The 26,473-nt window shown below is 35.3% G+C and overlaps 1 protein-coding gene across 1 annotated transcript in view; it reads right to left on the bottom strand.

Moving 5' to 3' along the window:
- Positions 1–617: 617 nt before the first annotated feature.
- LOC145690940 (uncharacterized) overlaps positions 618–26,473 on the bottom strand; it is a 49,979-nt gene continuing 24,123 nt past the window's right edge. The window contains exon 2 of the mRNA XM_081766399.1: positions 618–1,872. Coding sequence (XP_081622525.1) covers positions 759–1,872 — 1,114 coding nt within the window. The 3' untranslated portion in view covers positions 618–758. The remainder of the gene's footprint in view (positions 1,873–26,473) is intronic.

The raw sequence follows: 26,473 nt of genomic DNA, 5'->3' as shown, positions 1-26,473 counted from the left end.
TGAATTTCATTTAAATACTTAACCACACTTTGGCAAGTGTGAGCTTTATATCTTTTGTGAATTAACGTGTGTAACAAAAGTTGCACGATGTTTAAATCCCTCACCACACTCTTGGTACGTGTGATGCTTTACTACTGTGTGAGGCCAAACTGGAACGTCGATTAAATGACTTACCACACTCGCTGCATGTGTAAGGTTTTTCTCATGTGTGGATTAACATGTGTCTAGCCAAATGTGAACGTACACAAAAGCCCTTAACACACTCTTGGCACGTGTGTGGTCTTTCTCCAGTGTGGATTAATATGTGTGAAGCCAAACTGGAACGTCGATTAAATGATTTACAACACTCGTTGCATGTCTAAGGTTTTTCTCCTGCGTGTATTAACATGTGTCTAGCCATATGTGAACGTACACTAAATCGCTTACCACACTCTCTGCACGTGTGAGGTCTTTCTCCTGTGTGGATTGACAGGTGTGTAGACAAACTGGAGCGTTGATTAAATGATTTACCACACTCGTTACATGTGTAAGGTTTTTCCCCAGTGTGGATTAACGTGTGTGTAGCCAAACGTGAACGTACACTAAATCCCTTACCACACTCTTGGCACGTGTATGGTCTTTCTCCTGTGTGGATTAACATGTGTCTAGCCAAACTGCAACGTCGAGTAAATGATTTACCACACTCGTTGCATGTGTAAGCTTTTTCTCCTGCGTGTATTAAGGTGTGTGTAGCCAAACGTGAACGTACACTAAATCCCTTACCACACTCTTGGCACGTGTATGGTCTTTCTCCTGTGTGGATTAACATGTGTATACCCCAAAAGTGAACGTACACTAAATCCCTTACCACACTCTTGGCACGTGTATGGTCTTTCCCCTGTGTGGATTAACATGTGTCTAGCCAAATGTGAACGTACACTAAATCCCTTACCACACTCGTAGCACGTGTGAGGTTTTTCTCCTGTGTGGATTGACAGGTGTGTAGCCAAATTTGCACGTATACTAAATCCCTTACCACACTCGTGGCACGTGTGAGGTTTTACTCCTGTGTGGGAGGACAGGTGTGTAGCCAAATGTGAACGTACAGTAAATCCCTTACCACACTCCTGGCACGTGTGAGGTTTTTCTCCTGTGTGGATTGACAGGTGTGAAGACAAATTGGAACGATGATTAAATGCCTTACCACACTCTTGGCACGTGTGAGGTTTTTCTCCTGAGTGAATCAACAGGTGTGAAGACAAAGTAGAACGTTGTTTAAATGATTTACCACACTTTTCGCACGTGTGAGGTTTTTCTCCTGTGTGGATTAACGTGTGTTTTGCCAAATCAGAACGTCGTTTAAATCCCTTACCACACTCTTGGCACGCGTGAGGAGTTTGTCCCGAGTGGATCAACAGGTGAGAAGACAAATTGGAACGTTGTTTAAATGCCTTACCACACTCTTCGCACGTGTGAGGTTTTTCTCCTGTGTGGATTAACATGTGTCTAGCCATATCTGAACGTCGAGTAAATGACTTACCACACTCTTGGCATGTGTGTAACCTTACTCCTGTACGATTTAACATGTGCGTAGCCAAACATGAACATACACTAAATTCCATTCCACATACGCGGCAGATGTGGAATTTTTGACCTGTGTGCACTAAGTTATTGCTTGACAAAGTTGAACTTTGACTAAAATGTTTTTCACTCTCTCGGTAGGTATGACGCTTTTCACTCTCCTGTGCTAGAATATGCCTTGACAAAAGTGATGGATGAAACCCCTTGCCAAACTGCATCGAAGTATGAGATTCCTCATCTGAATGAGAAATGGTTTCCTTTATAGTAATACACGTATCGTCTTCTCCGTGGAATGGTAATACGTTATCGCGCCTGTAACAAATTCAACAAATAAGGAAATGTGAATGGAGATAATGATTAAGTAGCAACAAAAAAAATAATCATTCTCTTTATTTCATGATAAAATTACACTCAAATTTTTTTATTACATGAAATATTGTACAAATATGAAATGGAGTACCACTGAGTAGTTTCCATATCTTTCTATTCTTAAAATAAGAGGCTGTAGTTTGTTTCAATATATCAAATTGAGCCATCGTTTATACCGTGGCTGTCATAACTCCTTGACCGTGGCTGCTTTGAAACAAATACACAGTACGAGAATTAAATCTGTCTTATCTGTAGTTTCATGTGGAGAAAAAACAAACTTGCGTATCAAAGGTTTAAGAACAACTGAACTTATTAAAATAAATCCTACCGAAAATCATTCACTTATATCATCATAAGAGGAATACGAAAGACATTTTGAAACGAAGAAAAAAATAATATACAACTTTCCAAGGTGAGGCAGAGAAACTTAAAGTAACCAGACTAAAGACGAATCATTTACAGCGTAGTGATTGTAGTTCAGTGGTCTAGGCGATTGGCCAGTAATCTGGAACATTTCGATCGAATACACGTCGAGCATTTTTTTTTCTTTTTTTTTTTGTAGTTTAGGAATGTTGATGCTGGTTGACCAGCGATAACACACGCATTATCACATTCAAATATTTGAATACTTCTATAATAATTCTTTAATAATAAATTTCTATGATAGACACGCCCCTGTAGTTAAGAAACGTGTTTCGCAACACCCATCACCATGCTAAACCGATGACTTACGTTCGTTAATGGTGCGGAGATAAAGCTTATAGAGCATACAGGAGATATGTTAAAAATAGTGATCCTTCCAGTGATAGCACCATAAATCCTAATACGAAATTCGAAAACAATAGGAGGTTAAGAAACCGTTGCACTCAAGAAGTAAGGAAGGCAAAACGGCGCTTTGCCTATTAAATACTTGAATTCCAAAATAATGGAGCAGTTCTTTGGAAATGGCTAAAATATTAGGTGTTGGGAGAAACATAGCCAAGAACGCTGTTAACTATACGCCAGATGAATTGAACACTTTTTTTCTGTCAAACCTGTATGGTACCAGCCTCCACGAAACTGCAAACAATGAATAATATTGTAGTTTCGGAAATTAACTCTCTGTTCTCGTCTTCTCATGTACAGACTGCACATGTATTAAAAGCGATCCAAAGAATTAAATCTAAAGCCACTGGTATAGATATTTCAATAACCACGGTCAGGAAAATTCTACTGCATGTACTTAATCCTATCACTGACATTTTTAATTACTCTCTTGCAACAGTACTTTTCCCACAGTATGGAAACTTGCTAAGGTCCCCCCACTTCCAAAAAAGAACAACGCTGATAATATTGCAGACTATCGTCCAATCAGTGTCCTTCCCGAGCTTTCAACCGTTTTTGAATATATTGTAAATGATCAAATTCGGGAATACTTAACAACAAATAATTTATTGGATACAATTCAATCTGGTTTTCGAAGTAATCATAGCACATGCACTGTACTAGTAAACATAACGGAGGATATAAGATCGGCTATTTATAACAGAAAACTGACGCTCCTTACTCTACTTGACTATAGTAAGGCATTTCAAACCTTTGATTTTGACATATTACTTAAAAAATTTTCATTATTGTTTAATTTTTCTGAATCAGTGCTTAAATGGTTTCATTCTTACCTTCACGAACGTAAACAAAGAGTAGTGATCAATCAGGATCACATATCGGCATGGCATTGTATCAACAGTAGAGTGTCGCAGGGTAGCGTACTATGTCCCCTTCTCTTTGCCCTTTACATTAATGATCTCCCTGAAATTCTCACCTATTGTAAATACCATATTTACGCTGATGATTTTCAGTTATATGCTTCTTTTCTCCAATAAGATATTAATAATGCGATTGAGAAAATAAATACTGAGCTAAACAAAATCAGCGACTGGTCTACGGCTCATGGGTTAAAATTAAATGCAAACAAAATCGCAGTGCATCTTAATTGGCTCCCCAAGAATTCTTTCTTCTATTAATATCTATCAGCTCCCAAATATAATATTGTCCAATACTGCTATTCCATTCTCTACAGCTGCCAAAAATTTCGGAGTCATAATAAATCAAAATCTCTCCTGGTCAGATCAAATAAATGGAGTTTGTAAGAGAGCGTTTGGTGCCCTACATACGTTAAATCGACTAAGAATTTTCTTACCAATATCTTTGAAGATCAAACTTGTCAAGGTACTGGTGTTCCTACATCTTGACTATTGCGACTCAGTCTATTCTGATCTAACAGAAAATCAATCAAAGCGCTTGCAAAGAGTGCAAAATGCCTGCAATAGATTTATTTTCAATATAACTTACAGGGAACATCTCACATCTTTTTATAAAAAACTGTCATGGCTGACGTTAGTCGGAAGAAGAAATTTACATAATCTTACCCTATTGTACAAAATACTTACTACGTCAGAACGATCGTATCTAGCATGTAGATTTTTATATTTATGAGATTTCATACTAGAAGCACAAGATCACAAGATAATTTCTTGCTCTCCATCCCCAGTCACAATTCTGATTCATACTCAAAATCCTTCACAGTAAGTACTACACGCCTCTGGAACAGTTTACCTCAATTAATACACAAGGTTTCCACAGTCGCCAAATTAAAAAAAAAAAAAATCGGTATATTCCCTTCTCTTAAGTAAAGATAAGGACACTGGTAGCACATGAGGCATCTTCGTTTTACCAGATTATTAATAACACACATATGAACACACAACCAATAGGTAACCTATGTTAATTTGTACAGCTTATTCATACCTCTAGTACTGCTATATGCAATATGCAATTTTTGGTTTCTCCATGTTATTTTTGTTTCCCCTATTGAATATTATTTTTCAATTTTTGTTTTTTGAAGTGCTTAACCATTTTTTTAAATTAAGTTGTATATTGTTTTTTTATGTGATTCAATACTTTTCTTTTGTAATTGTTAATATTTTCTATATATTTGTGTTTTTTTAAATATATATAATGTATTAACGTGGTTAAGTGCTCGGAGAAGGCTGCAGATCCTTAACTTCGCCACGTAAAAGAAGTCATAAATACATAAATAAATAAATAAATAAATACTCGTTTGTTTCCACACTTCAACTATCAAATTTTCAGGAATAATAATAGTGATAATAAATATTATCCTGAAAAATATTTAAAAATTAAAAATTTATTATCGCTCAGGTCATACCATTACAAGCAGAAATCAAAAAAAAAATTGGTTTTGTGTAACGTTGCCCATGAAAAGATGAATTTCTCATCTCGATTCTAAAAACAAACGAAACAAATTCGAGGTGAGACTTAACATTTTAATTACAGACGGGACAAGGCTAACTCTCTCTATCGTCATGCTTTGGAGATGAGAATCGAGACGAGACGAAAAGTATCGTAAACATTTCTCGTCTTATCTCGATTCTAGAAATAGTATATGCCACTCTTTAAGCAACAATTGCTATGTAGACTGAATCTTATATATTATTTTGCTACTTTGTACTTCAGAGCTCACTGATTTATGGTCTGTGTATATATTTTTGTAGCAAGGCTTTTATAATTACATCTGCAAACTCCACACGTTAGTTTATTGCAAGCTTTAGTGTACAATTATATTCAGGTCTTTCTATTACAGTTATTTTCCTGGAAACGTAAAGTAGAATATTTTCTACACGAAATATTAGCAGAAAGCTTTCGTTTAAATTAGAGTAGCTGTACCCTTCCTCGAAACCCCTACGTTTAAGTAAGTTTTGTCGAATTTTAGTGCAACTATAAACTTTTAATAGCATTATTATTATTATTATTATTGAAGTGTTGTAAATTTAATGGTACAACCTGTTCCACCTAGCTCCCGCCTAGTATGCATTGTGCTGAACAAACAACGTGTGTATAGGTTTCCTCCGTGTTCTGCTTCCTCGAACTTTCTTTATTTCAATATTTCTTTCATTCTCATCATCGACGTGTTCTGTAGCTTAGCCGGCATAACCATTACTTAAAAACAAATTTTCTTACGGCTCTTGTGAGTTCAGAATCCATACTTTCTAAACGAAATTTGCCTCGAAACTTTCCGTTATAACGTTTAACTAGTACTAGGGAAACTTTCCGTTATAACATTTAGCTAGTTGTAGGGACGTTTGGGAGGGTATGTCCTGTTGATCCTGACACTTCTCTCTAATCCCGACTATTTTGTAACTTCTGGCTAACGCTAAGGGCGATTTTACAGATTTTAATACAATGTGTCCTCATACGGAAATTGTTACCTATATTATTATTATTATTATTATTATTATTATTATTATTATTATTATTATTATTATTGAATATTTCAGACCTCAATATTACGTCCTACAGCAATGTAAATAAACATACTGAAGTTACGGAAATGAAAATAAATTCTTTTAACCCTATATAAGGACGAATTGAGTTATGAGATACTATGCAAAGAAAAGATAGGAAAAAGGTGTCAGCTACTGGATAATGTGAAAATCGAACAGAACCTAAGTAGAGTGTGTCTTTATCACAACACCCTTTCGAAGTTACACCCTTTCTTTGAGTAAAGAACAGTAGTGTAATAACCTAACCCCTGGGCCAAACTCTACGCCAACCCATTTTGGAAATATCTTTGACCAGCACAGATTCAGTAGGGTGAGATTGGGCAGGGTGCTTTGCGCATAGGCTTTCATGACATTTAAAATCATAAAATACTTACATCTAAAACTTACACCTAACATTAAAAGTAAAAAAGAAGTTTTTACGTCAAATTATACATCCTGGGTTGATTTTAAGAATAAATGATTGGTTAATGTATCTAATGCTATCGATAAACAAGATCTTGTAACATTAGAGCAGCTTGAATATGCAAACGAAGAGTTTACACAAAAAGAAACTGTAGAATTACCATGTCGATTGGCAAAAGATGATGTTGAGAAACCAGTCATTTGTGTATATAATTTAGCTGCTGCCTACAAATTTCTTTATAGAAGTAGTTAATACATACAGAATCAAGTTTCAATTCATAACTTATAGACACATTTTTAAATGACATTCTATTTGAAATTTTTCCATTACACTTTAATATCAATGATCAGTTAACAATTAGACCATCCAAAAATTCTGATTTGAAACAAGGCAAATCATTAATGCTTATTATGTATGTAGAAAGAGAGGATGAAGATGAATACGAAAACGAATCAAGTGATAATGATAATGTTAGGAGGGTAGTATTAGGTAATGATGAATTTTAAATTTCTATATAATAAACCGGATGTATTGTGTTAAGTGTAAGAAATCAACAGATACGAAGAAAAACACTATTAGAATAGAAAAAAAACAGAATGGAAGATATAGTAAGAAAGGTATTGGTTCAGTATGTGGTGTTACTAAATCGTAATTCGTTAAAAAGAAAGATTGACTCGAACAAGGTAAAGGTATTAGAGAAGACATTATAGAAGAAATTCACAAACGTTCCGGAAAGAATTATCCTAGGTTAAATGTTATTGTTAAAGGTATAGATGATTTATGGCAAGCAGATCTTGTGGAAATGCATAGTGGCATGTGAAAAGGTATCTCCAAGTTAAACAAAGGGTATAAGTATTTGCTAACGATTATAGATGTGTTTACGAAATATGCTTTTGCTGTTCCTGTTAAAGATAAGAGCGGTAAAAATGTTACAGAAGCATTTGAATCCATATTAAGAACGGGAAAACCTAGTAACTTACAAACTGATCAAGGCAAAGAGTTTTACAATAAAGAATTTAAGAAGGTGATGGAGGAAAATAAGATTAATCATTACTCAACCTATTGGGGTAAGAAAGCTTCTGTTGTTGAGAGATTCAATAGAACTCTTAAACAAAACATGTGGAAAAATTTACAACACAAGGAGATTATAAATGGATAGAAATATTACCAACACTAGTTAACAAGTATAATAATCGTATGCATAGAACCATTGGTTTAAAGCCTATAGAAGTGAATAAAAAGAATAAGCAAATAAGTAAATCGTAAGGGTTATTTGAAAAAGGATATACACCTAATTGGTCAACAGAAGTATTTGTTATTAGCAGTGTTGGGCAAATTTCAATTGAATTAACAATTAACAATTAATCTGTAAATTTAATTGTTAATTGCAATTAACAATTGAAATAAGTAATGGTTAATTGTTAATTGCAGTTGGCCATTAAAAAAGGAGAATCAACGGCAATTGATCAATTGATTGAAAGTAATTGCAGTGGAAAGTAATTGCAATTGAATTCTGTAATTCAATTGCAATTGAAATTAATTGGCAATTGATTCAATTGCAATTGATTTCCACAGCAATTACTTTCAATTGATTGATCAATTGCAATTGATTTTTACTGATTAATTTTCAACACTGTAGTTCAGAGAGGGCGTGGGGCAATGAAAACTTTAGCCATGACCAATTGACTCACCACCCGTCGTGACCCACGACCCACCGTGACCCACACTGACCCACCACCCACCATAAACCACTCTTACCCACTGTGACCCACAGACCCACCAAAACCCATTGTCATCAACTCTGACCCATGATTCACGCCCTCTTCTCTACTGACTAAAGAGTTTAAACTTGTAATAAAACAAGCATATAAAATTATCACTCATCGGAGTTTGAATTTTTACGATCAATAGCTCAAGCACCGCACTAATACAATAACGGCAGATCTGACCTTTCTAATATAAATAGAGTTTGTTCGGGTGTCTATCTTTGTGCGACCTGTGGACGAGACGAGTGGACCGAAACTTTTCAAAATTTGGTCACGGGTAGATTGGTCTAGGCCCAAGACCAAGACGAAGAGTTTTTTTTTAATTCCTTACTAGGGGGTCTCCAGGGGACGTTTACCGGGACCGGCCTGGGGACCAGACAAGTAGACCGAGAGTTACCAAATTTTGGTCAAAGATACTTTGGTCCAGGTCCCACACCAAGGCAAAGCTTTTTCGAAAAAAATCGAACCAGGGGTCTCAGGGGGGCGTTTACCGGGACATGTAAAAGTAGAACGATATCAGTGTCGATTTCATAGTTTTCGCGGTCGCTGAGATCAATGGTGAAACTCCGATCGCATTAACTTCCAAATTCACCGTATTCGGCTACGGGCCGTGGGTCAACGGGGGAAGGGGGGGAATGCCGAAACGTACAAGTAATCCAAAATGCCGATATTAGTGTCAAATCCATAGTTTTCGCGGTTGCTGATATCAATGGTGACACTACCATTAGCAATAACTTTCAAATTCATCCATTGTTGTATGCGGGCCTTGGGTCACCAGAGGGGGGAATTCCGAGACATGTAAAAAAATAATCGAAAATGACCGATATTAATGTCAAATTCATAGTTTTCGGGGTAGCTGAGCTCATTGGTGAAACTCAAGACCGCGTTTACTTTCACATTTAGCCCCCATCAGATAAGAAACGGGGGCATTATAACGGGGATCATGAGACATGTAAAAATAATCCACAATGACCGATGTCAAATCCGTAGTTTTCGCGGAGGCTGAGATCAATGGTGATACTTTCGTTAGCGATGATTTTCAAATTTAGCTACCATTCTATGCGGGCCGGGAGTCACCGGGGCTGGGGAATTGCGAGACATGTAAAAATAATGGAAAGTTACCGATATTAGTGTCAAATCCATAGTTTTCGCTGTCGCTGAGATGAATGGTGATACTTCCACAGGCGTTGACTTCCAAATACAGCCCCAATCGGCTGCGGGCCAGAGGCATTGTTTTTTTTCAAAATTGGAACCAGAGGATTATAGGGACTTTTACCGGCATATGTAAAAAATAGTAGAAAATGGCAGATGTTAGTGTCACATTCATAGTTTTCGCGGTATTAGTTGGGGGTTAGTGGGGGCCAGAGGAGATTTTTTCACAATACGAACCAAGGGGGTCTGAGGGGGCGTTCACCGGGACATGTAAAAGTACTAGAATTTGTGTCGAATCCATATTTATCGGGGTTGCTCAGACCTATAGTGAAACCCCCGATAGTGTTTACGTTCAAATTCAGCCCCCATCGGCCTTCCCAATGAAAACACATATATGTTGTTGGATATGTATTCACACAAAATATATCCAATGTTAGAAATGTTTCTTAATTGTTCTCCCGTTGTTCAGTTTGTTTATAAATACATTGATATTTTATCTGATCCGTTCGAAGAACGGGCATAACAGCTAGTACGAAATGGTAAAGTGTTTGTTATGGACCAAATTACAATGAATTCAATTATATAGATAATTATTATAATTATAACTAATAATTATTTCGTTGTTGAATTATAGAGCTCCTCCGTGGCTAGGCGGTTAGCGTACGCGCCTTTGGCGTGGAAGACCCGGGTTCGATTCCCGGCGGGAGCTCATGTGGTTCGGATTCCACGTTAATCAGTAGGTCCATGTCTCATATAGCCTCGCTGCTGACCGGGACATTAAACCCCCAAATCAACTCAAAATCAAATCAACTTGTTGAATTATACATACTTTTCAGTGGAAAAATGAATAAAATTTAAAAGTCCCAAATCAACGTAAAGTAGACCAACATAAAGGAAAAATGTATAAAATTTTCCAAATAATTAGGCTTACAAACTTAAAATTTCCATATAATTAAGCTAAATTTCCATTTTTGTGTCGTTTTGTGCGCCTATTTCCTCGTTTTCTGCGTCACCGGAAATGGGTCAATGTTATCCTACAAATATGGCGGAACAAGTTAATGCTGTTCCGTCAGGAACGATTTCGAGGTCGTTTCCTTCACATAGTCTTGTGCGTATTTTCTACCGTTTTGTAAGCCTATTTCCACGTTTTCTGATTCAATGGTAGTGGGTCAAAATGGGCATTCAATGTGGGAAGAAAACTGATCCACTCTCCCACCAGTATCGAATTTCAAGGCCGCTTTTTTCGCATTGTTTAGTGCATATTTATACCGTTTCTGCACATACTTTCACGTTTTGGAGGCCAATGAAAGTGGGTCAAAGGCGACCTACAAATATGGCAGAGAAAGACTTATTCATTCCACTTTCAAGGTCCATTTTGACCCTCTCCCACTGATGCACAAAGCGACACAAATCATTTATAAAAAATGTGAAGGAAACGACCTCATTTGATGGTGACGGAACAGCATTAAGTTATTCCGCTATACTTGTAGGCCATTTTGACCCATTTTTGTTGTCGCACTAAAGTGGAAATAGGAGCACAAAACGGTACAAAGCAGGCACTGTACGATGCGAAAGAAACGACCCCCCAAATTCGATAGTGGCGGAACAATGGCTCTATTTTCTCACACATTGATGGACCATTTTGACGCATTTCTGGTGATGCTCAAAACGTGGAAGTAGGCGAACAGAACGGTACAAAATACACACTAAATGATGCGAAAGAACCAACTCCGAATAGTGGTGGCGGAATAGTGAGCCATTTAACTCCCACTTTAAAGGCCCGTTTAACTCATTTCCGGTGACGCACAAGACGAGGAAGTAGACACAGAAAACTTTTTAAAAAATAATCACTAAACGATGCGAAAGAAACGACCTAGAAATTCAACAGTGTCGGAACAATGGGTCATTTTGGTCACACTTTGGAGGTCCATTTTCACACACTTCTGGAGACGCGCAAAACGTGAAAATAAAGGGCACGAAACATTCACTAGTCGACGCGAAAGGAAGGACCACGAAATTCGGTAGGTATAGTGGCGGAGCAGTGGGTCATTTTCGTCCCACCTTCGAGGCCCATTTTGACCGTCTTCCAGTGACGCACAAAACGTCGAAATACGCGCACAAAACGGTATGCAATGTGAAATTAACGACGTTGAAATTCGATAGTAGCGGAACTCTTGGTCATTTTCGTCCCATCTTGGAAGACCATTTTGACCCACTTCAGGTGACGCATAAAACGTGGAAATAAGGGCACGAAACGGCACGAAAATCAACTAGTCGATGCAAAAGGAAGGATTCGAAATTCAGTAGTGGCGGAACTCTTGGTCATTTTCATCCCACTTTCGAGGCCCATTTTGACCGTCTTCCAGTGACGCACAAAATGTCGAAATAGGCGCACAAAAGGGTACGCGATGTGAAATTAACGACCTCGAAATTCGATAGTGGCGGAACAGTGGGTCATTTTCGTCCTATCTTGGAAGCCCATTTTGACCCACTTCTGGTGACGCACGAAACGTGGAAATGGGGGCACGAAACAACACGAAAATTCAGTAGTCGATACGAAAGGAAGGACCTCGAAATTCGGTAGTGGCGGAGCAGTGGGTCATTTTCGTCCCACCTTCGAGGCCCATTTTGACCATCTTCCAGTGACGCACAAAACGTCGAAATAGACGTACAAAAGGGTACGCGATGTGAAATTAACGACCTCGAGATTTAATAGTGGCGGAACTCTTGATCGTTTTCGTCCCACCTTGGGGACTCATTTTAACCCACATCCCACGACGTACAAAACGGAAGTAGACGCACAAAACGGCACAAAACGATGTCAAGGAAACGATCTCGAAATTAATTGGTGGCGGAAGAGCAATAATGTGTTCCGCCATATTTGTAGGCCCATTTTGATCCACTTCCGGTGATGCACAAAATGTGGGAATAGGCACACAAAGCGACACAAAAGATGCAAAACAAAGTACCTCGAAATTCGTTGGTGGTGGAACAAGTTAATGATGCCGTGAGCACCAATATAAGTATATACTGTAGTTCTTACCAGGGGGCGCGGTGGGTCAGTGGTACAGTGTTCACCTCCGGTGCTTGAGGTCCCTGTTTAGATCCCAGCTCGCGCAGTTTGGACTTTGTGGTGGACAAACACCGTGCTCGTGGATTTTCTCGGGGTTCTCCCGCTTCCTCCCAGTTTCTTCATTTCATTCATTTCCCATCATCACTGTCTCCTTTAGCCTAACCGGCATAAGCGTGGGACGTAAAACTAAAGACTTCATATCATTTTTTGCAGTTCTTACCATCAAGGCTGAGAACTGCACGGTCCAATTTTTTAGCCAAAGTAGAAGCCCAACCGAAATAGTGATGTCAACCGGCCTGGTTCGGTTCAACTGAGCGTACAGCTTGAGCTGGCTTGGTTGGGATTATCCATCGACTGGGCTCAATTGAGCCAATGGCTTGAACCGGCTCGGTAAAGACGAGTTACCGACTGGGCTCAATTGAGCCAATGGCTTCAACCGGCTCCGTTGAAACGAGTCCATAGGCTGGGTTCGAGTCAGCTTAACTGAGCCGATGGCTCGAACCGGCTCGGTTGGGGTAAGCAATCAGCTCGGTTCGGCTCGGCTCGTGTGAGCCATCGGCTCGAGCTGGCTCGGTTGGATGAGCTGTTGGTTCGGCTCACTTCTCGGTTCGGCTCGATAAGTGAATAAGCTGTGAGCGAGCCGCTTGAACTGTTGAGAACCCTAAACCCGGGTCGAGCAGTTTTGAACGTGTTTGGCTGGAGTCCCATAACTTTTAATAATTTTTGGCTTGAGCCCGAATACTTGCTCCTCCTGAACTCAAACTAAGAACTTCGTGACCGATGTCCTTGCCTCCTGAAGATTTCTTGACGACCGAGATCAACAGTCAACTAATTTTTAGTATTCCGATACAAACCGCCTATATTCCATGTTTATACAGGTACACGGTGTTATAATGATAATTAATTATAGTAGTAGTAGTAGTATCATTGATAATTATATTGTCTATATAGGATACTTGAAGATAGTAGTACTTGGAACTACACAAAGAATTTAGCTCGAATTGGCTCGACTCGACTGGAAACTCGATCCGAATTCGAGTCGAGTTGGGGGAATTTTTTCGAGCCGAGATCTCAAGTCGAGCTCAAAGATGTCTTGTTCGAGTCGAGTCGAGTTTTAAAGAAAACTCGCTCGAACTCGTTGGTGCCCATTCCTATTGTATGCATGACGGGCATATAGAGTTCTTTCGAGGGGGATAGAACCATAAATATAATATATTTTAAAAAAATACTTAGTTTCCCGGCTTTCTTCCCATGGGGGGGGGAAGGGATGGTAGGTATCCAGCATTTCTTATAAGTACCTTATTTGAAATATGTAAAACAGTAACAAGTGGACAACACAATACACACACATCTTCTTATCTTCAGTTTTAATTGCTGATTTCAATTGCAATTAACAATTACAATTAACAATTAAAAGTTTCAATTGTCAATTGCAATTAACAATTAAATGTTTCAATTGCACCATTTGCAATTGACAATTAACAATTAAAAGTTTCAATTGCCTGGTGACCAATTAACAATTAACAATTGACGAAAATTTAATTGCAAATTTTATGATTGAATTAATTGCAATTGAAATTAATTGTCAATTACAAATTGAAATCAATTGCAATTGAAATCAATTGCAATTGATTTTCAGAGCAATTACTTTCAATTGATTGATCAATTGCAATTGATTTCAATTGATTTTGCCCAACACTGGTTATTAGCGAAGTTATACCATCTAATGCACCTACGTATAGAATTAAAGCTTTAGAAGAAGAGGATGTGCAAGGTAGATTTTACGAACCAGAACTATTAAAGACGAAACATAAAGATGAATACTTAGTGGAGGTGTTGAGAAAGAAAGGTGACAAAGCATACGTTAAATGGTTAGTATTTGATGATTCACATAATAGCTGGATAGATAAAAGTAATGCTGTAGTATAAATTTAAATATTATTTTTATGGAATAATAACCATAATAGGTTAGTATGGATCAAAGTTTGAATGAGATATGTTAGGAACAGACTAAAGATATTGGTATGGTATCTTTGGTGATTTTAAACTGATTATAGATAAGAACACAGGTTACTTCAATGCTACTAAATTGTGTGCAATGGGAGGTAGAAGATTTTTAAAAAGTTAGAAAATAAAGGTTCAAATGAAATATTAGAATATTACAATAACAAACTAAGTGGACCGAATTCGGGCCACTTCAAAAACTCACCTTATACAGTAAAACTAGCTAGTAACGAAATAATGTTAAAAAATATTTTCTAAACAATAAATACGAGTACTATGGATAGTTTAAACGTTATTTGTTACGAACAGATTAAAGACATTTATTGGTATGCTATTTTTGGAGATTTTAAATTGATTGTGGATAAGAGTACAAGATACTTCATTGCTACTAAGTTGTGTCAAGATGGGGGTAAGACGTTTGATAATTGGTTAAAAAATAAAGTCACAAGAATTAATAAGATACTATGAGCTAGAATTAACCAACTCCTCTAATTATAGGAATTGCTCTTCCACATACCTAATAAAAGGAGGAGACAAAGAAGCAACCTTAATCATATGTGGAACTTATGTACACAAGAAATATTTCTAGCTGTTGCCTTTTTGTTATCTAAATATTTTTACAATAAGTGTTATGATATTATCGAAGACTATTTCATCCAAGACTTTAAGCAATATAGAGTTAACAACGAATTACTCCAAACACGAATGCAAGATATAGAAATACAGACGGAAAAGTTAAGTCTTAAGAACAAGGGCTTAAAAAAATAGCAGCACCATATACAGACGATGATTCAAAAGATAATTGCCTAATCATATACAAGAAGAACAAACTTAATTATCCTTTCCCTTATTATGCTATCAGATGCCAAAAGAGAAGTCTATATAAGCCTCTTAATGAGGCACAAGAAAAATATCCAGATCATGAGATAATATACGAAAAGTTTCGAGATCTTAACAGTATTAAGATATTCAACGTAGTGCAAAAAGAATTAGATATTCGTAAAGGTAAGGGTAATGAGTTTTGGACGTCCCTATCAGATGAAAATTTGGTTAAAGAAATTAAAAAAATTGATTGTTTCTATTATCGGTTAACATCGAGTCCTATGTAAAAACTTTCGATATAACTTTTGTGATTATCATTTCATAAAAACTTGACATCAATATTCGATGTTATTATTTCCAATCTTCCACAGAAAAAAAAACGGATTATCAAAATCAGGATTTTCTACAGGATATTCATTGTTGTTGTTGTTAAGTATAATAACTGTTCTACAGAAAGGACAAATGTTTTTAATTCTTAACTAGGTAAGCATATATTCAACACAGAACACAAGCTTACACGTCATTTTACATAATTCAGTTTTTGTTTCTTTGCATATTGAGCATTCTTCTGAGTTCTCTATTAAATGTAAACCTGTTAAGAGTAGCATTAGTTTGTTTCTGAGGGACTCGTGACATGCTTATTTACTCTTAACAATTTAAACATATCGATCTTTCCTGTGATTTTCATTAGAAAGTTTTCTGAGAACTTCCTATCGCAACAAGTGCGTATTATGCTGTTTTTACTCTAAATCTTTGCTTTCGAACTCGAGAACGAATTTTTCGCTTTTATCGTGTAAACAAACATTTGACCAGTAAACTTTATTTTGTTATTTCTCACATGTGCTTCATCTAGCAGTGGTGTAATATCGTGCAAATCGATAATAGAATCAAATTCTCTCAAGAAGGCTGTTAGTTCTTTTTCTGAGATGCGACAATTTTTAGAAACTATATCCCAACAGAGTTTGTCTTTAAAGGTTTTTAGGAATGTAAGTTTAAGCAAATCTGTTTTGCAAGAGAGTATGCTCCAAAGTAAGTATTCTTGGAATTGTGTGCAAACCTCAATAGCTTGTTTTTGCGAATATTTCTCCAGTTATTTTATTCACCAAACACGAGCCAATCAACTTTTTCTTTAAATTCATTAACATAATCTTCACTCATTTCCCAATGAATATGTCGTCTTGTGTGTTCTTTATGGTTTCGTACAAAATCTGGTTTTAAATTATGATAACAACATGAACCATACCTTCGTTCACACAATTTGTCTCAGAAAAGTTTATCACTATACTTATTAATAATGTTTTCGTATCTAACTCTCTCCTGTTTGATAATCTGACCCAATTGATGTGTTCTTCATAACGTTCTATAAAAGAAAGTGACAGTTTATGGGTTGATGTAACGGAACACCAATGTATCTTGTTTTTGAAGATATGTAGAAAATTATCGGGTAAGTTCTTTATTTCTAAAATTTGTTTCCATTCTTTGAATTTTCGATTACTAAGTGCATTTATAACTATATTTCTACAAACCGGATTCTGAAAGTAGTTTACAATATGCTCACGGTTTAACCTTTGAATCGTGTCTTTTATAAGCTCATCTTTATTCATCATTGTTTTATCTTGTTCACTTGGTTGTTGTGAATTTGCAGCAGTTATTGCTAGAGACTTATTTCTGTGCTCGTTGATTAAGGCTATTATTTCTGCTTTTCTAAGTTTTGAATAACCATGTGCTCCGTTCTCTCTACATTATGGCTTAAGTTGGGGGATAGTTTTCCTTTCCATAACCTCCTTTTTTATAATAATGAGAAAGTAGGTATTCATTTTTTTTTCATTTCTGTATTTAATAAATATGGGTAAGCAGTATGAATGGATACAGAATAAACTTAACCTTATTCATCAAGATCTTCAACTCATAACAGTACTACTAGAAAAACAAATATTAAAAGAACAAGAAATGCTATTAAAAGAAAAAGAGAATGGAGTATTAGAAAGATATACACCAGAATCAAATTGGGATAGCGACAAAAAACTTTAGCCCACAAATGATAGTGACAAAGAACTTGAGCCTACAAATGATAGTGATGAACATGATGAGGTAGATTTGAAAAAATAATAATAAAAATGAATTAGCTTTCATTAGATCATTAGTAACTTTCATGGGTTATTTCCATAAAAGCCATCTTCTAATACAATATGCTAATAGACATCGAGATTTCCTACGTCACATGAATATCAGCTGTTGTATTAGATAACGAAAATGATTAAAAATTATTTTTTATAACAAAAACAAGAGAGTAATTATGAATTTAATTAAGCGCACAGTAGTGAAATTAAAAAAAAACTTATGTAAAGGAAAGGGGATCAAAAGTTATTCCCGATTAAGGAAAAACAGAACTCATAGACCGTATTAAAGTATATGAAGATGAACAAAACAGATTAAACTTTAACAAAACTTTTCCATTTAAAAAAGGCATATTGGAAAAACAAAAACCTAAGAGATTAGGTACGAAGAGAGCTTTAAAACTGTTTCCATTTAAAAAAGAAGTATTTGAAGAACCAAAAATGAAATCTAAATCAATACCAATCGATGTAAATCGTCAAAATACTACATTTAAATCAAAATTAGAAACATGGAGATTCACAACACAATACAAACCAGAAGGTCCATTAGAACATAATATTAAAACAACATCTAAAGCTATATTAAACAGATTACAACTCAGCTTAGAAAAACATGGCTCATTGGAAATTAATAATTCAACGCAGCTTACAAAAACATGGCTCATTGAAAATTAATCTATGTTTGTCCTAAATAAAAGAAAGGAAAAGAAATGCAAGACTATTATTTTAATACTGAGAACCGAGTAATATATCAAAAACCAATGTCAAGGAACCACTAACTAATATGAAACAAGCATTAAGAACAAGAATGGATGAGTTTCAAGCTTGAAGTTCTGGCTGGGCTCTTATAAACATTAACTTTTTTGAACTAGCAATTGTTAAATATATACCATACAGAGGATCATCATACATAGAATTACCTAAACAGATTCAAACAAAAAGGCAGTAATTAATGTAAAACTGAAGACGAAAAATGCTTCTTATACTCATTATACAGTGCCTTATATCCTACAAATTCACATCCTGAACGAGTACCAAAAGATGATGTACTATTGTCAAACTTAGAATCCATACTAAAAAAATATTCATTTTCCTGTAAAACTAAGCGATATTCCAAAAGTCGAAAAATTACTTAATATTTCTATAAATGTATATGCGAATGATAAAGACTCTCTCTCTCTCTATGTATAGCTTATGGAACCCGGAGGTTCAATGCCGCGTTCACAAAAGCTCTCCACTGTCTTCTATCCTTAGCTAATTACATCCAGTTTCTACTCTGTATTACAATCTCTGCGAGATCCATCCTAATATTGTCCTCCCACCTGCGCCTAGCTTTTCCTAATGGTCGTTTTCCGATTGGTCTTCCAGTCAAGACTTTGAAAGCGTCTCTACTTTCTTCCATTCTAGCTGCATGACCCGCCCATCTAAGGCTCCTAGACTTGACAACCCTCACAATGTTGGGTGAACCATATAAATTATGTAGTTTCACGTTATGAAGTTTCCGCCATTCCCATTCTCGTTCCCTTGGGTCCGAATATTCGTCTCAGGATCTTGTTCTCAAATACTTTCGGACTATGTTCTTCCCTCAGAGTAAGCGAACATGTTTTGCAGCCATACAGAACAACAGCCAATATTATCTTTTGTATATTTTAAGTTTCAAATTCCTCGACAGAATTCGCGACGACAAGAGATTTTGAACCGAATAGTAACACGAATTCCCTGCGTTTAGTCGACATTTAAATTCTCCGTGAATATGATTTTCCTCTGTTAATATTGATCCTAGATATTTGAAACTATCCACTTTATCAAAAGTATTATTTAATATTTTAACGCATCCATAATTTGCTGTATTTCGGTCCCGACGCACTTGCATGTATTAAGTTTTCTCTCAATTTACTTCTAAAGTATCATAAAGACTATTCAATCTATATAATACATCACACACAGACCAAAAAAGAAAAACATGTGAATTTGTCAGATATATAAAAAACTTGTTGAAGAAAATGTTAAAACACATTATTGTTGGATTAAAGACCTAAGTAAATTAATTAGTACTCAAATAAGTAAATGGAGAGCTCGAAAATTTGTGTGATCGATGTTTGTTATACTTTTAATAACAAAGTGCATTAGATAAACATGAGCAAGATTGTTCGTCTAATAAACCAGTAAAAATAATAATGCCTGAAGAAAACACACATACTAAATTTAAGAATTATCAGTATAAAATGAGAATGGCCTTTGTAATCTATGCCGATTTTGAATGCTTATTGCATAAGGTTTTGGGATGTGAAGAATGTTATCTAGAAAATAAACCATATACAAAAAAATATCAACAACATAAACCTTCTGGATTTTGTATTACATTGTAAAAAGCGATGGAACTAAAACCGAACCTATTTGTTTAGAGGTAAAAATGCAGATAAAAGGTACATAAATAAATTACAGAAAGAAGCTAAAATGATATCTAACATTTATAAGCAAAATAATGAGTTACCTTTAAGAAAGAAACAGAGAAGAGAGTTTAATAGATCCGAATTTGGTTATTACTGTAAAGAAAAATACACTAAAAAGAATTATAAAGTTAAACATCATGATCATGTAACAGGAGAGTTTATAGCTCCTTTCTGTAATAATTGTAATTTAAAGTTATAATTCAAAAAGTTTGTGCCAATCATTATACATAACAGGATACGACTCACATTTATTCATTAAAGAACTTGGATGTAATAAAGAAACAATTGATTTATACCTGATAAAAGAGAACGCTACATTTCATTCAGAAAAAGGTTGGAACTATCAAATAAAAATTCATATATTCGTTTAGATTTATGAAGTGTTTAGACAAATTATCATCAAACCTAACAAGAGAACAAATGACTCACACACAACACTTCTACCCTAATGAAGAACAATTTAACCTTGTAACAAGAAAAGGTGTTTACCCGTACGATTATGTTAGTGACTGGAAAAAGTTTAAACAGAGACAATTAAGCCCAAAGAAAGCATTCTTAAACAAGCTTACCAACACACATATAAGTTATGAGAATTATACGCATGCGAAGAAAGTGTGGAAAACATTTAAAATTAATAATCTCGGACAGTACCATGACCTATATGGAAAACTGATGTGTTGTTATTAGCAGATGTGTTTGAGAACTTTAGAGAAACATGTCATAAAGCTTATGGTCTTGATACAGCTTGGTATATGACAGCACCAGGTTTAGCTTGGGATGCAATGTTAAAGATGACAAATACAGAATTAGAATTATTAACAGATAATGATATGGCGCTGATGATAGAGAAAGGTATAAGAGGAGGAATTTGACAATGTAGTAAAAGATATGTAAAAGCAAACAATAACTTTAATTATGAGTTATAGACGCAATGTACAGTATTTAGCTCTAAACTCAAAGCACTTTAGCATTCTAATTATTAAATACTTCACGCTATTCTTATATACTGATCAAAGCATTGCGATAACGGGTGTGCTGAAAGTTATAGAAACTCAAAAAATAGTCTAGAAGTTATAAACAATCAGGAGGACATTATGCGATAGAGTAAAAATGTAATTATGTATAGTGTAATGCAGTTTAAGATGTAAGTTTTTTATGATTTTAAATGGCATAAAAGCCTATGCGCAAAGCAACCTGCTCAATCTCACCCTACTCAATCTGTGCTGGTAAAAGATATTTCCAAAATGGGTTGGCCAGAGTTTTGGCCCAGAAGTTAGGTTATTACAATACTAAAGACATTGGATTATGTATGCGCAATATTGCTATATCATCAAAATATATAAAAAGGAATAATTATAATTTATCAATTTTTCTTGAAGGAATATACGGAACTTTTTGTAAATGCCGAACGAAAATATTATTATTATTTCTAGTAAAAGTACAAGAACACTTAGTAACAATTACACAATGACGTTCCAGGAAAATTTATGACTCAAACTAGGCCTGAAAAATGACCTGTTTCTATTCATGAATTGTTTGCGAAACAAGCGAAGTTTTCAGACAGTAGAAATCGAGATTGTAGGCTGTGACGTCATGTAATTACTTTTTCCCTGTGAAGGAAGTCGTTTCAACTTTAATTTGTAAGAACGAGAGAAATCGACAATTCTGCATTTTATTACAAATCAGAAATATGATGATTCTAAATTATATTTTCTTTTCTGAATATCCACGGAGAATCGAACCGCGGATCCCTAATACACAAAACGAATACTCAAGCCACTACCATAATAATGCTCTTTTCAGTAAGAGTGAAGACTCACTCGTCTATGTAGGAAATGCAAACGTTTACAAATGCAATGTTTTATTAACCATGAGTCACTGATTTTGGTCATGATAAAATAGTGCAGTCCAGAGAATTCAAGATTAAATTTTAAAAAGACTGGAAGCATCTCTGAAATTTGTCTCTATTCTGTTCGGTTATTCTCCTTCTACAGGTAATTTCAATAACCTGGAAATGCAGGGATACACCAAGGGCATCGTATATTTCAAAGGTTTTCCCATCGAGAATCGAAAGTGAGACCCCGCCTACTAATCAATCAGATGGGTGGGGTGCCTGGTTCCTTTCCAAGGCAAGTAAGGTTGAGACGGACAAAATAGTGGTCGTGGGTTTTCTCGGGACACTCGCAATGCCTCATTCCACCAATTCATCCATCATCACCTGCTTCAATCATAGTTTTCCTTAGCCTAACAGGCATAAGCGTTGGACATTAAGTGATTTCATTTTCAAGCTGTTAACCCAAACCAATCCGAATCGAAAAACAGTTCTATTTTCTATTGCTCATTAAGGTTTTCTCACAAAATGAATATGTAGAAAAGTCATGGCGATTCGTAATTCCATTCAAAAATAAAACAGCAGACTAGCAATACCTTAAATTAAAATGTAACAATTACATATCCTTTAGAACTTTTCCAAAATCTGACGGATATTCTGGAAAGTGCCACAGCTAGAGTTGGTCATTGAGTAGGTGGGGCAGTCGATACTGGGTCAACAGCACGCGACCCTTAACAACTCACCACTCACCATGACCCACTGCGATAATGACCCAGAAGTATGTATCTTCTGCACACGAAACTACAGACATGGCAGATTTAATTCTCACGATCTGCATTTATTTCAAAGCAGTCGCCATTACCTGGTCAATGACTTATGAACGACACGACACATACGATATCAGAGTTAACTCAGGTACATACAAAATACTTATTTTGTGCTATATGGAATAAACATTTATTATAAGTGAAAATAGAGATCCGTTGTCACTAGCATTATTACTTTTTGTGTCAGAAAATTTAAAAATCGGAAGAGGTTTTTGCCATTGCCGCTACAAGAAACTGTCACTATGATTACAAAGAAACAAAGGGACGATATAACAACTTCTCAAATTTTTGCACAAGATACGTGATTTCATTAAGCATACCAATTTAAGGTTGCGCTTTATATAATCTGATACCTTGAGATAGTAAAATTTTGTTTATATTGATATGTAGCGACGTAGTTACATCTCATACATTCTAAATAAACAAATACATTTGAGAAGCATAGAGTTTGTAAATTATTGTTATTATTATGTACTTATTTGAAATACATGATATAATGATTCCAGAATCCAACGTTAAGGTAATATGGACACCCAACAGCTAATTCGTTACTCTTACATTATTACTAGTGCTTTTATGTTTGTGCTCTCAACATAGAATTTATCACAATCTGCTGCAATGCCATTAGCAAAAATCGAAATATATAATAGGTTTGAAATTCTGCTGTTACAGGACTTTTGCAAACAATGTCCTCGAGTGTTATTAGCATCGTGAAATACTCTAGTCATTATTGCTTTTTATGCTAAAAGTAAAAAGGGAGTGCCAAGATAAATGCTAGACTCTGAATACCGAAAAATTGAAGAAATATGTTATACATCACATTATAAAATACAGGGAGCTGAACTGTTTGAAATAAATATTTAATATGTTGACCGTGTTCTTTTAAGTGGCATTTTAAGTTACGTTCATTCAAATGGGTATCATAAAGACGGGAACAGAATTAAAACTGTACGTCAAATATTATAATCTGAGTGGTTTCTCTTGTTAGAGAAAGGACAGATGGCACACTAGCTGTTTTACTTTTAAAAAAGTGTCACGTGCAGCAGTTTTCGGAAATAAATATTCAAGAGACAGAAGACGAACAATCTGCATACTACACCTAAGTACAAAAAATTTGACATCAACCTTATCTGCTATTAGCTACAGAAATAGCTGAACCGTTTGAAATTAAATTTTACATGTCTGCAGTTAGCCACACATGTAACTCATTTAGAATTTTTTTTATCTTTTCTTACGTTACTGTCACTAGAATGAAGATCCTACGAGTAAAACAACAGATTTAAATTTTACGCTAAAAATGGTGAGTGGATTATGCTTGAGAGGTGTCTTTATGCTATACCAGTGAGCAAGTGATCAAAGACTTACAAGAAGAAAACGGGCAATTTCCGCAGGTTTCATAATACATAAATTTACCATATAACATTAATATGCAATGTACAGAACTTCATCACTCATTGGTTGATGCACTCAAGTGATCACAAATTTGCTAGCATAAAAAGAATTATAGAAGAACTACGTTTTCAAGAAGATATTGTGAAATTAAGCTGTAAACCTCAAATAAACTTATAGACTTCTTTAGATGTTTTAACAAGAGCAACGTCAAAAACAGCAAAAAGGCTTGTAGTATACGACTTAAAAATTGTTTACTAGGAAACAAAGTATTTTCGTCATTTCTCTTTCAAACTACGCATTTATTCCTTCCGAATGTGCTTCTTTACTTATGTGGAGCAATCTACTTATACGGGGAAGTATATCTACATACTTCTAGGGAAAAATATTGAACCTGGGACAATAAGCATAAGCATATCCTGAACCTGGGACAATAAGCATTGGTCCTGGTTGTATTTACTGTAGTATGTGTGAAATTTAAAAGTTGAGATTAAGCATTGGTTTTCTGCACATTCTTTTGCAGAGGTAGCACCCTCGTGATCAGATGTTTGTTTCGCTGGTTACAAGAAAGTACAACGCACTGAGCATACGTTCGAGAAATTATGAATGAAGGCCGAAAGAGTCAATTGATTGCAACAAACATGACCTTCATTTGAAGTTTTCATAGTAATTTTCCTTGTGTAATTTTAGCAGTAAAAATTAAAATCTTAAGAATAAAATATTAACTTCACTTTAAAGTTTCGTATACATTCAAAAATATACGGAACTCATTCACTCAGTAATTAACCATAACCGAAGTCCCACATCTCATACATTTAACTTCTCAACTGGATATCATACTATACTAAACCATGCGAACTTTTATTATTATAGCCCATTCTTAGTTTATCGTATTGTATAATATTATCTTATCGTTTTTGATACACCAACCTTTCACGAAAGTTTTACAGTTCACATGCATATTACTGACGCAAGCGACGCGACCCGTCTATAGTAGACATATCGGTTTCTACTGTAAGTGTTAACTATATATATATAACATGTAAACTTTCTTTCCTTCATCTCACGCTAAGTAAGTTATTGAAGATGTAACGTCTTTTTGCTGATTGCTAATAACCATTTCTACCCTTTCAGCCTGACCTACACAACTGTGCAGGTAGATAGAATCAGCAATATATACAATACCAGCCGAACATGCATCATTGTGCAGGTTAATTTTTTCCGAAAGTTAATAGTTTAAAAAAAAAATCATGTTTAGGAGGATTAGTAGATCAAACTAGATTATCGAAACCACTATCCTTTCTTTCTATTTTTTGAGATAAAAAAAATGATCATCCATTTCTCAATCTGGTCTTTCTGTAGAATTGTTCACAGTTCAGATGAAATTTTGTAAAGCAGGTCAACAGATATTTTCTCCTTCCTGATCGATTGAAAGTGAAACTGTAGCTGCGTGATACGTTTATTCTAACAGCTAAATTTATTCCATTGATTAGAGCACTCTGAGGAACTGACGTAGAAGCGTTTCACTTCAGATCACGCCATCGCTATCCGATGAGTGAAATAATTATTTCCTACAATCTAGGAAAGGATAAGAATATCGTAGGTAAGAGCTATAAAAATATGCTCAATCGTTTTATTTGTAACATGTTTTGAATTTGGATCTATTAATGATGTGCGTTCAGCTTTTCAACATAGGAGTTATAATTTGAAATCACACCATTTAAAAGACAAGTGAAATGACCTAAAACTTTCGAGGATCTTACAAAACGAATGGGACTAGATATGAATCACAGACAATTTCTTAGCTTTTTATTTATTTGAGACGTATTTCCAAACTGTAGTGATTATTAATTCCATTTTCGATTTCGAGTGGTGAATCTTTCAAAGATTGTTATAAATATTTTTACACATTATTGGAATCACTATGTATTGTCCTCGATTACTCAACAGGTACTGATTATTAATATATATTTTTCTGTTATATCTTTTGTATGCTATATTAAACAAATGATACACAATACGATTTTTTTGCGCAGTATTAGGTAAAAATTCTTATTATAATAATGTACAAACTTGTATTTTACCGGTGCCTGGCGAAATAGCACTAGCTTTAGGAAAAAAACGCATATAGAAAGAATTTTGAAATAAGAAACTGATGAGAATAAAAAAACACATTCTTGCGATCTCAATGTCCATTACTGGTACATTTGCAATTCCTTATCGTAATTATAATAATAACTATTATTATAAAAATTAAGCAAAATAAATACCAAGGAGCAACATTTACTGTGCCAGAAGACTATGGATTCGATACTGATAGTGGCCCAATTTGATCATTTTCTCATCTCTACTCTTAATAATATT

Source organism: Thermobia domestica, chromosome 7, assembly GCF_964235325.1.
Source record: "Thermobia domestica chromosome 7, izTheDome1.hap1.1, whole genome shotgun sequence".
Lineage (NCBI taxonomy): Eukaryota > Metazoa > Arthropoda > Insecta > Zygentoma > Lepismatidae > Thermobia > Thermobia domestica.
This window is presented reverse-complemented; position numbering and strand designations above follow the sequence as displayed.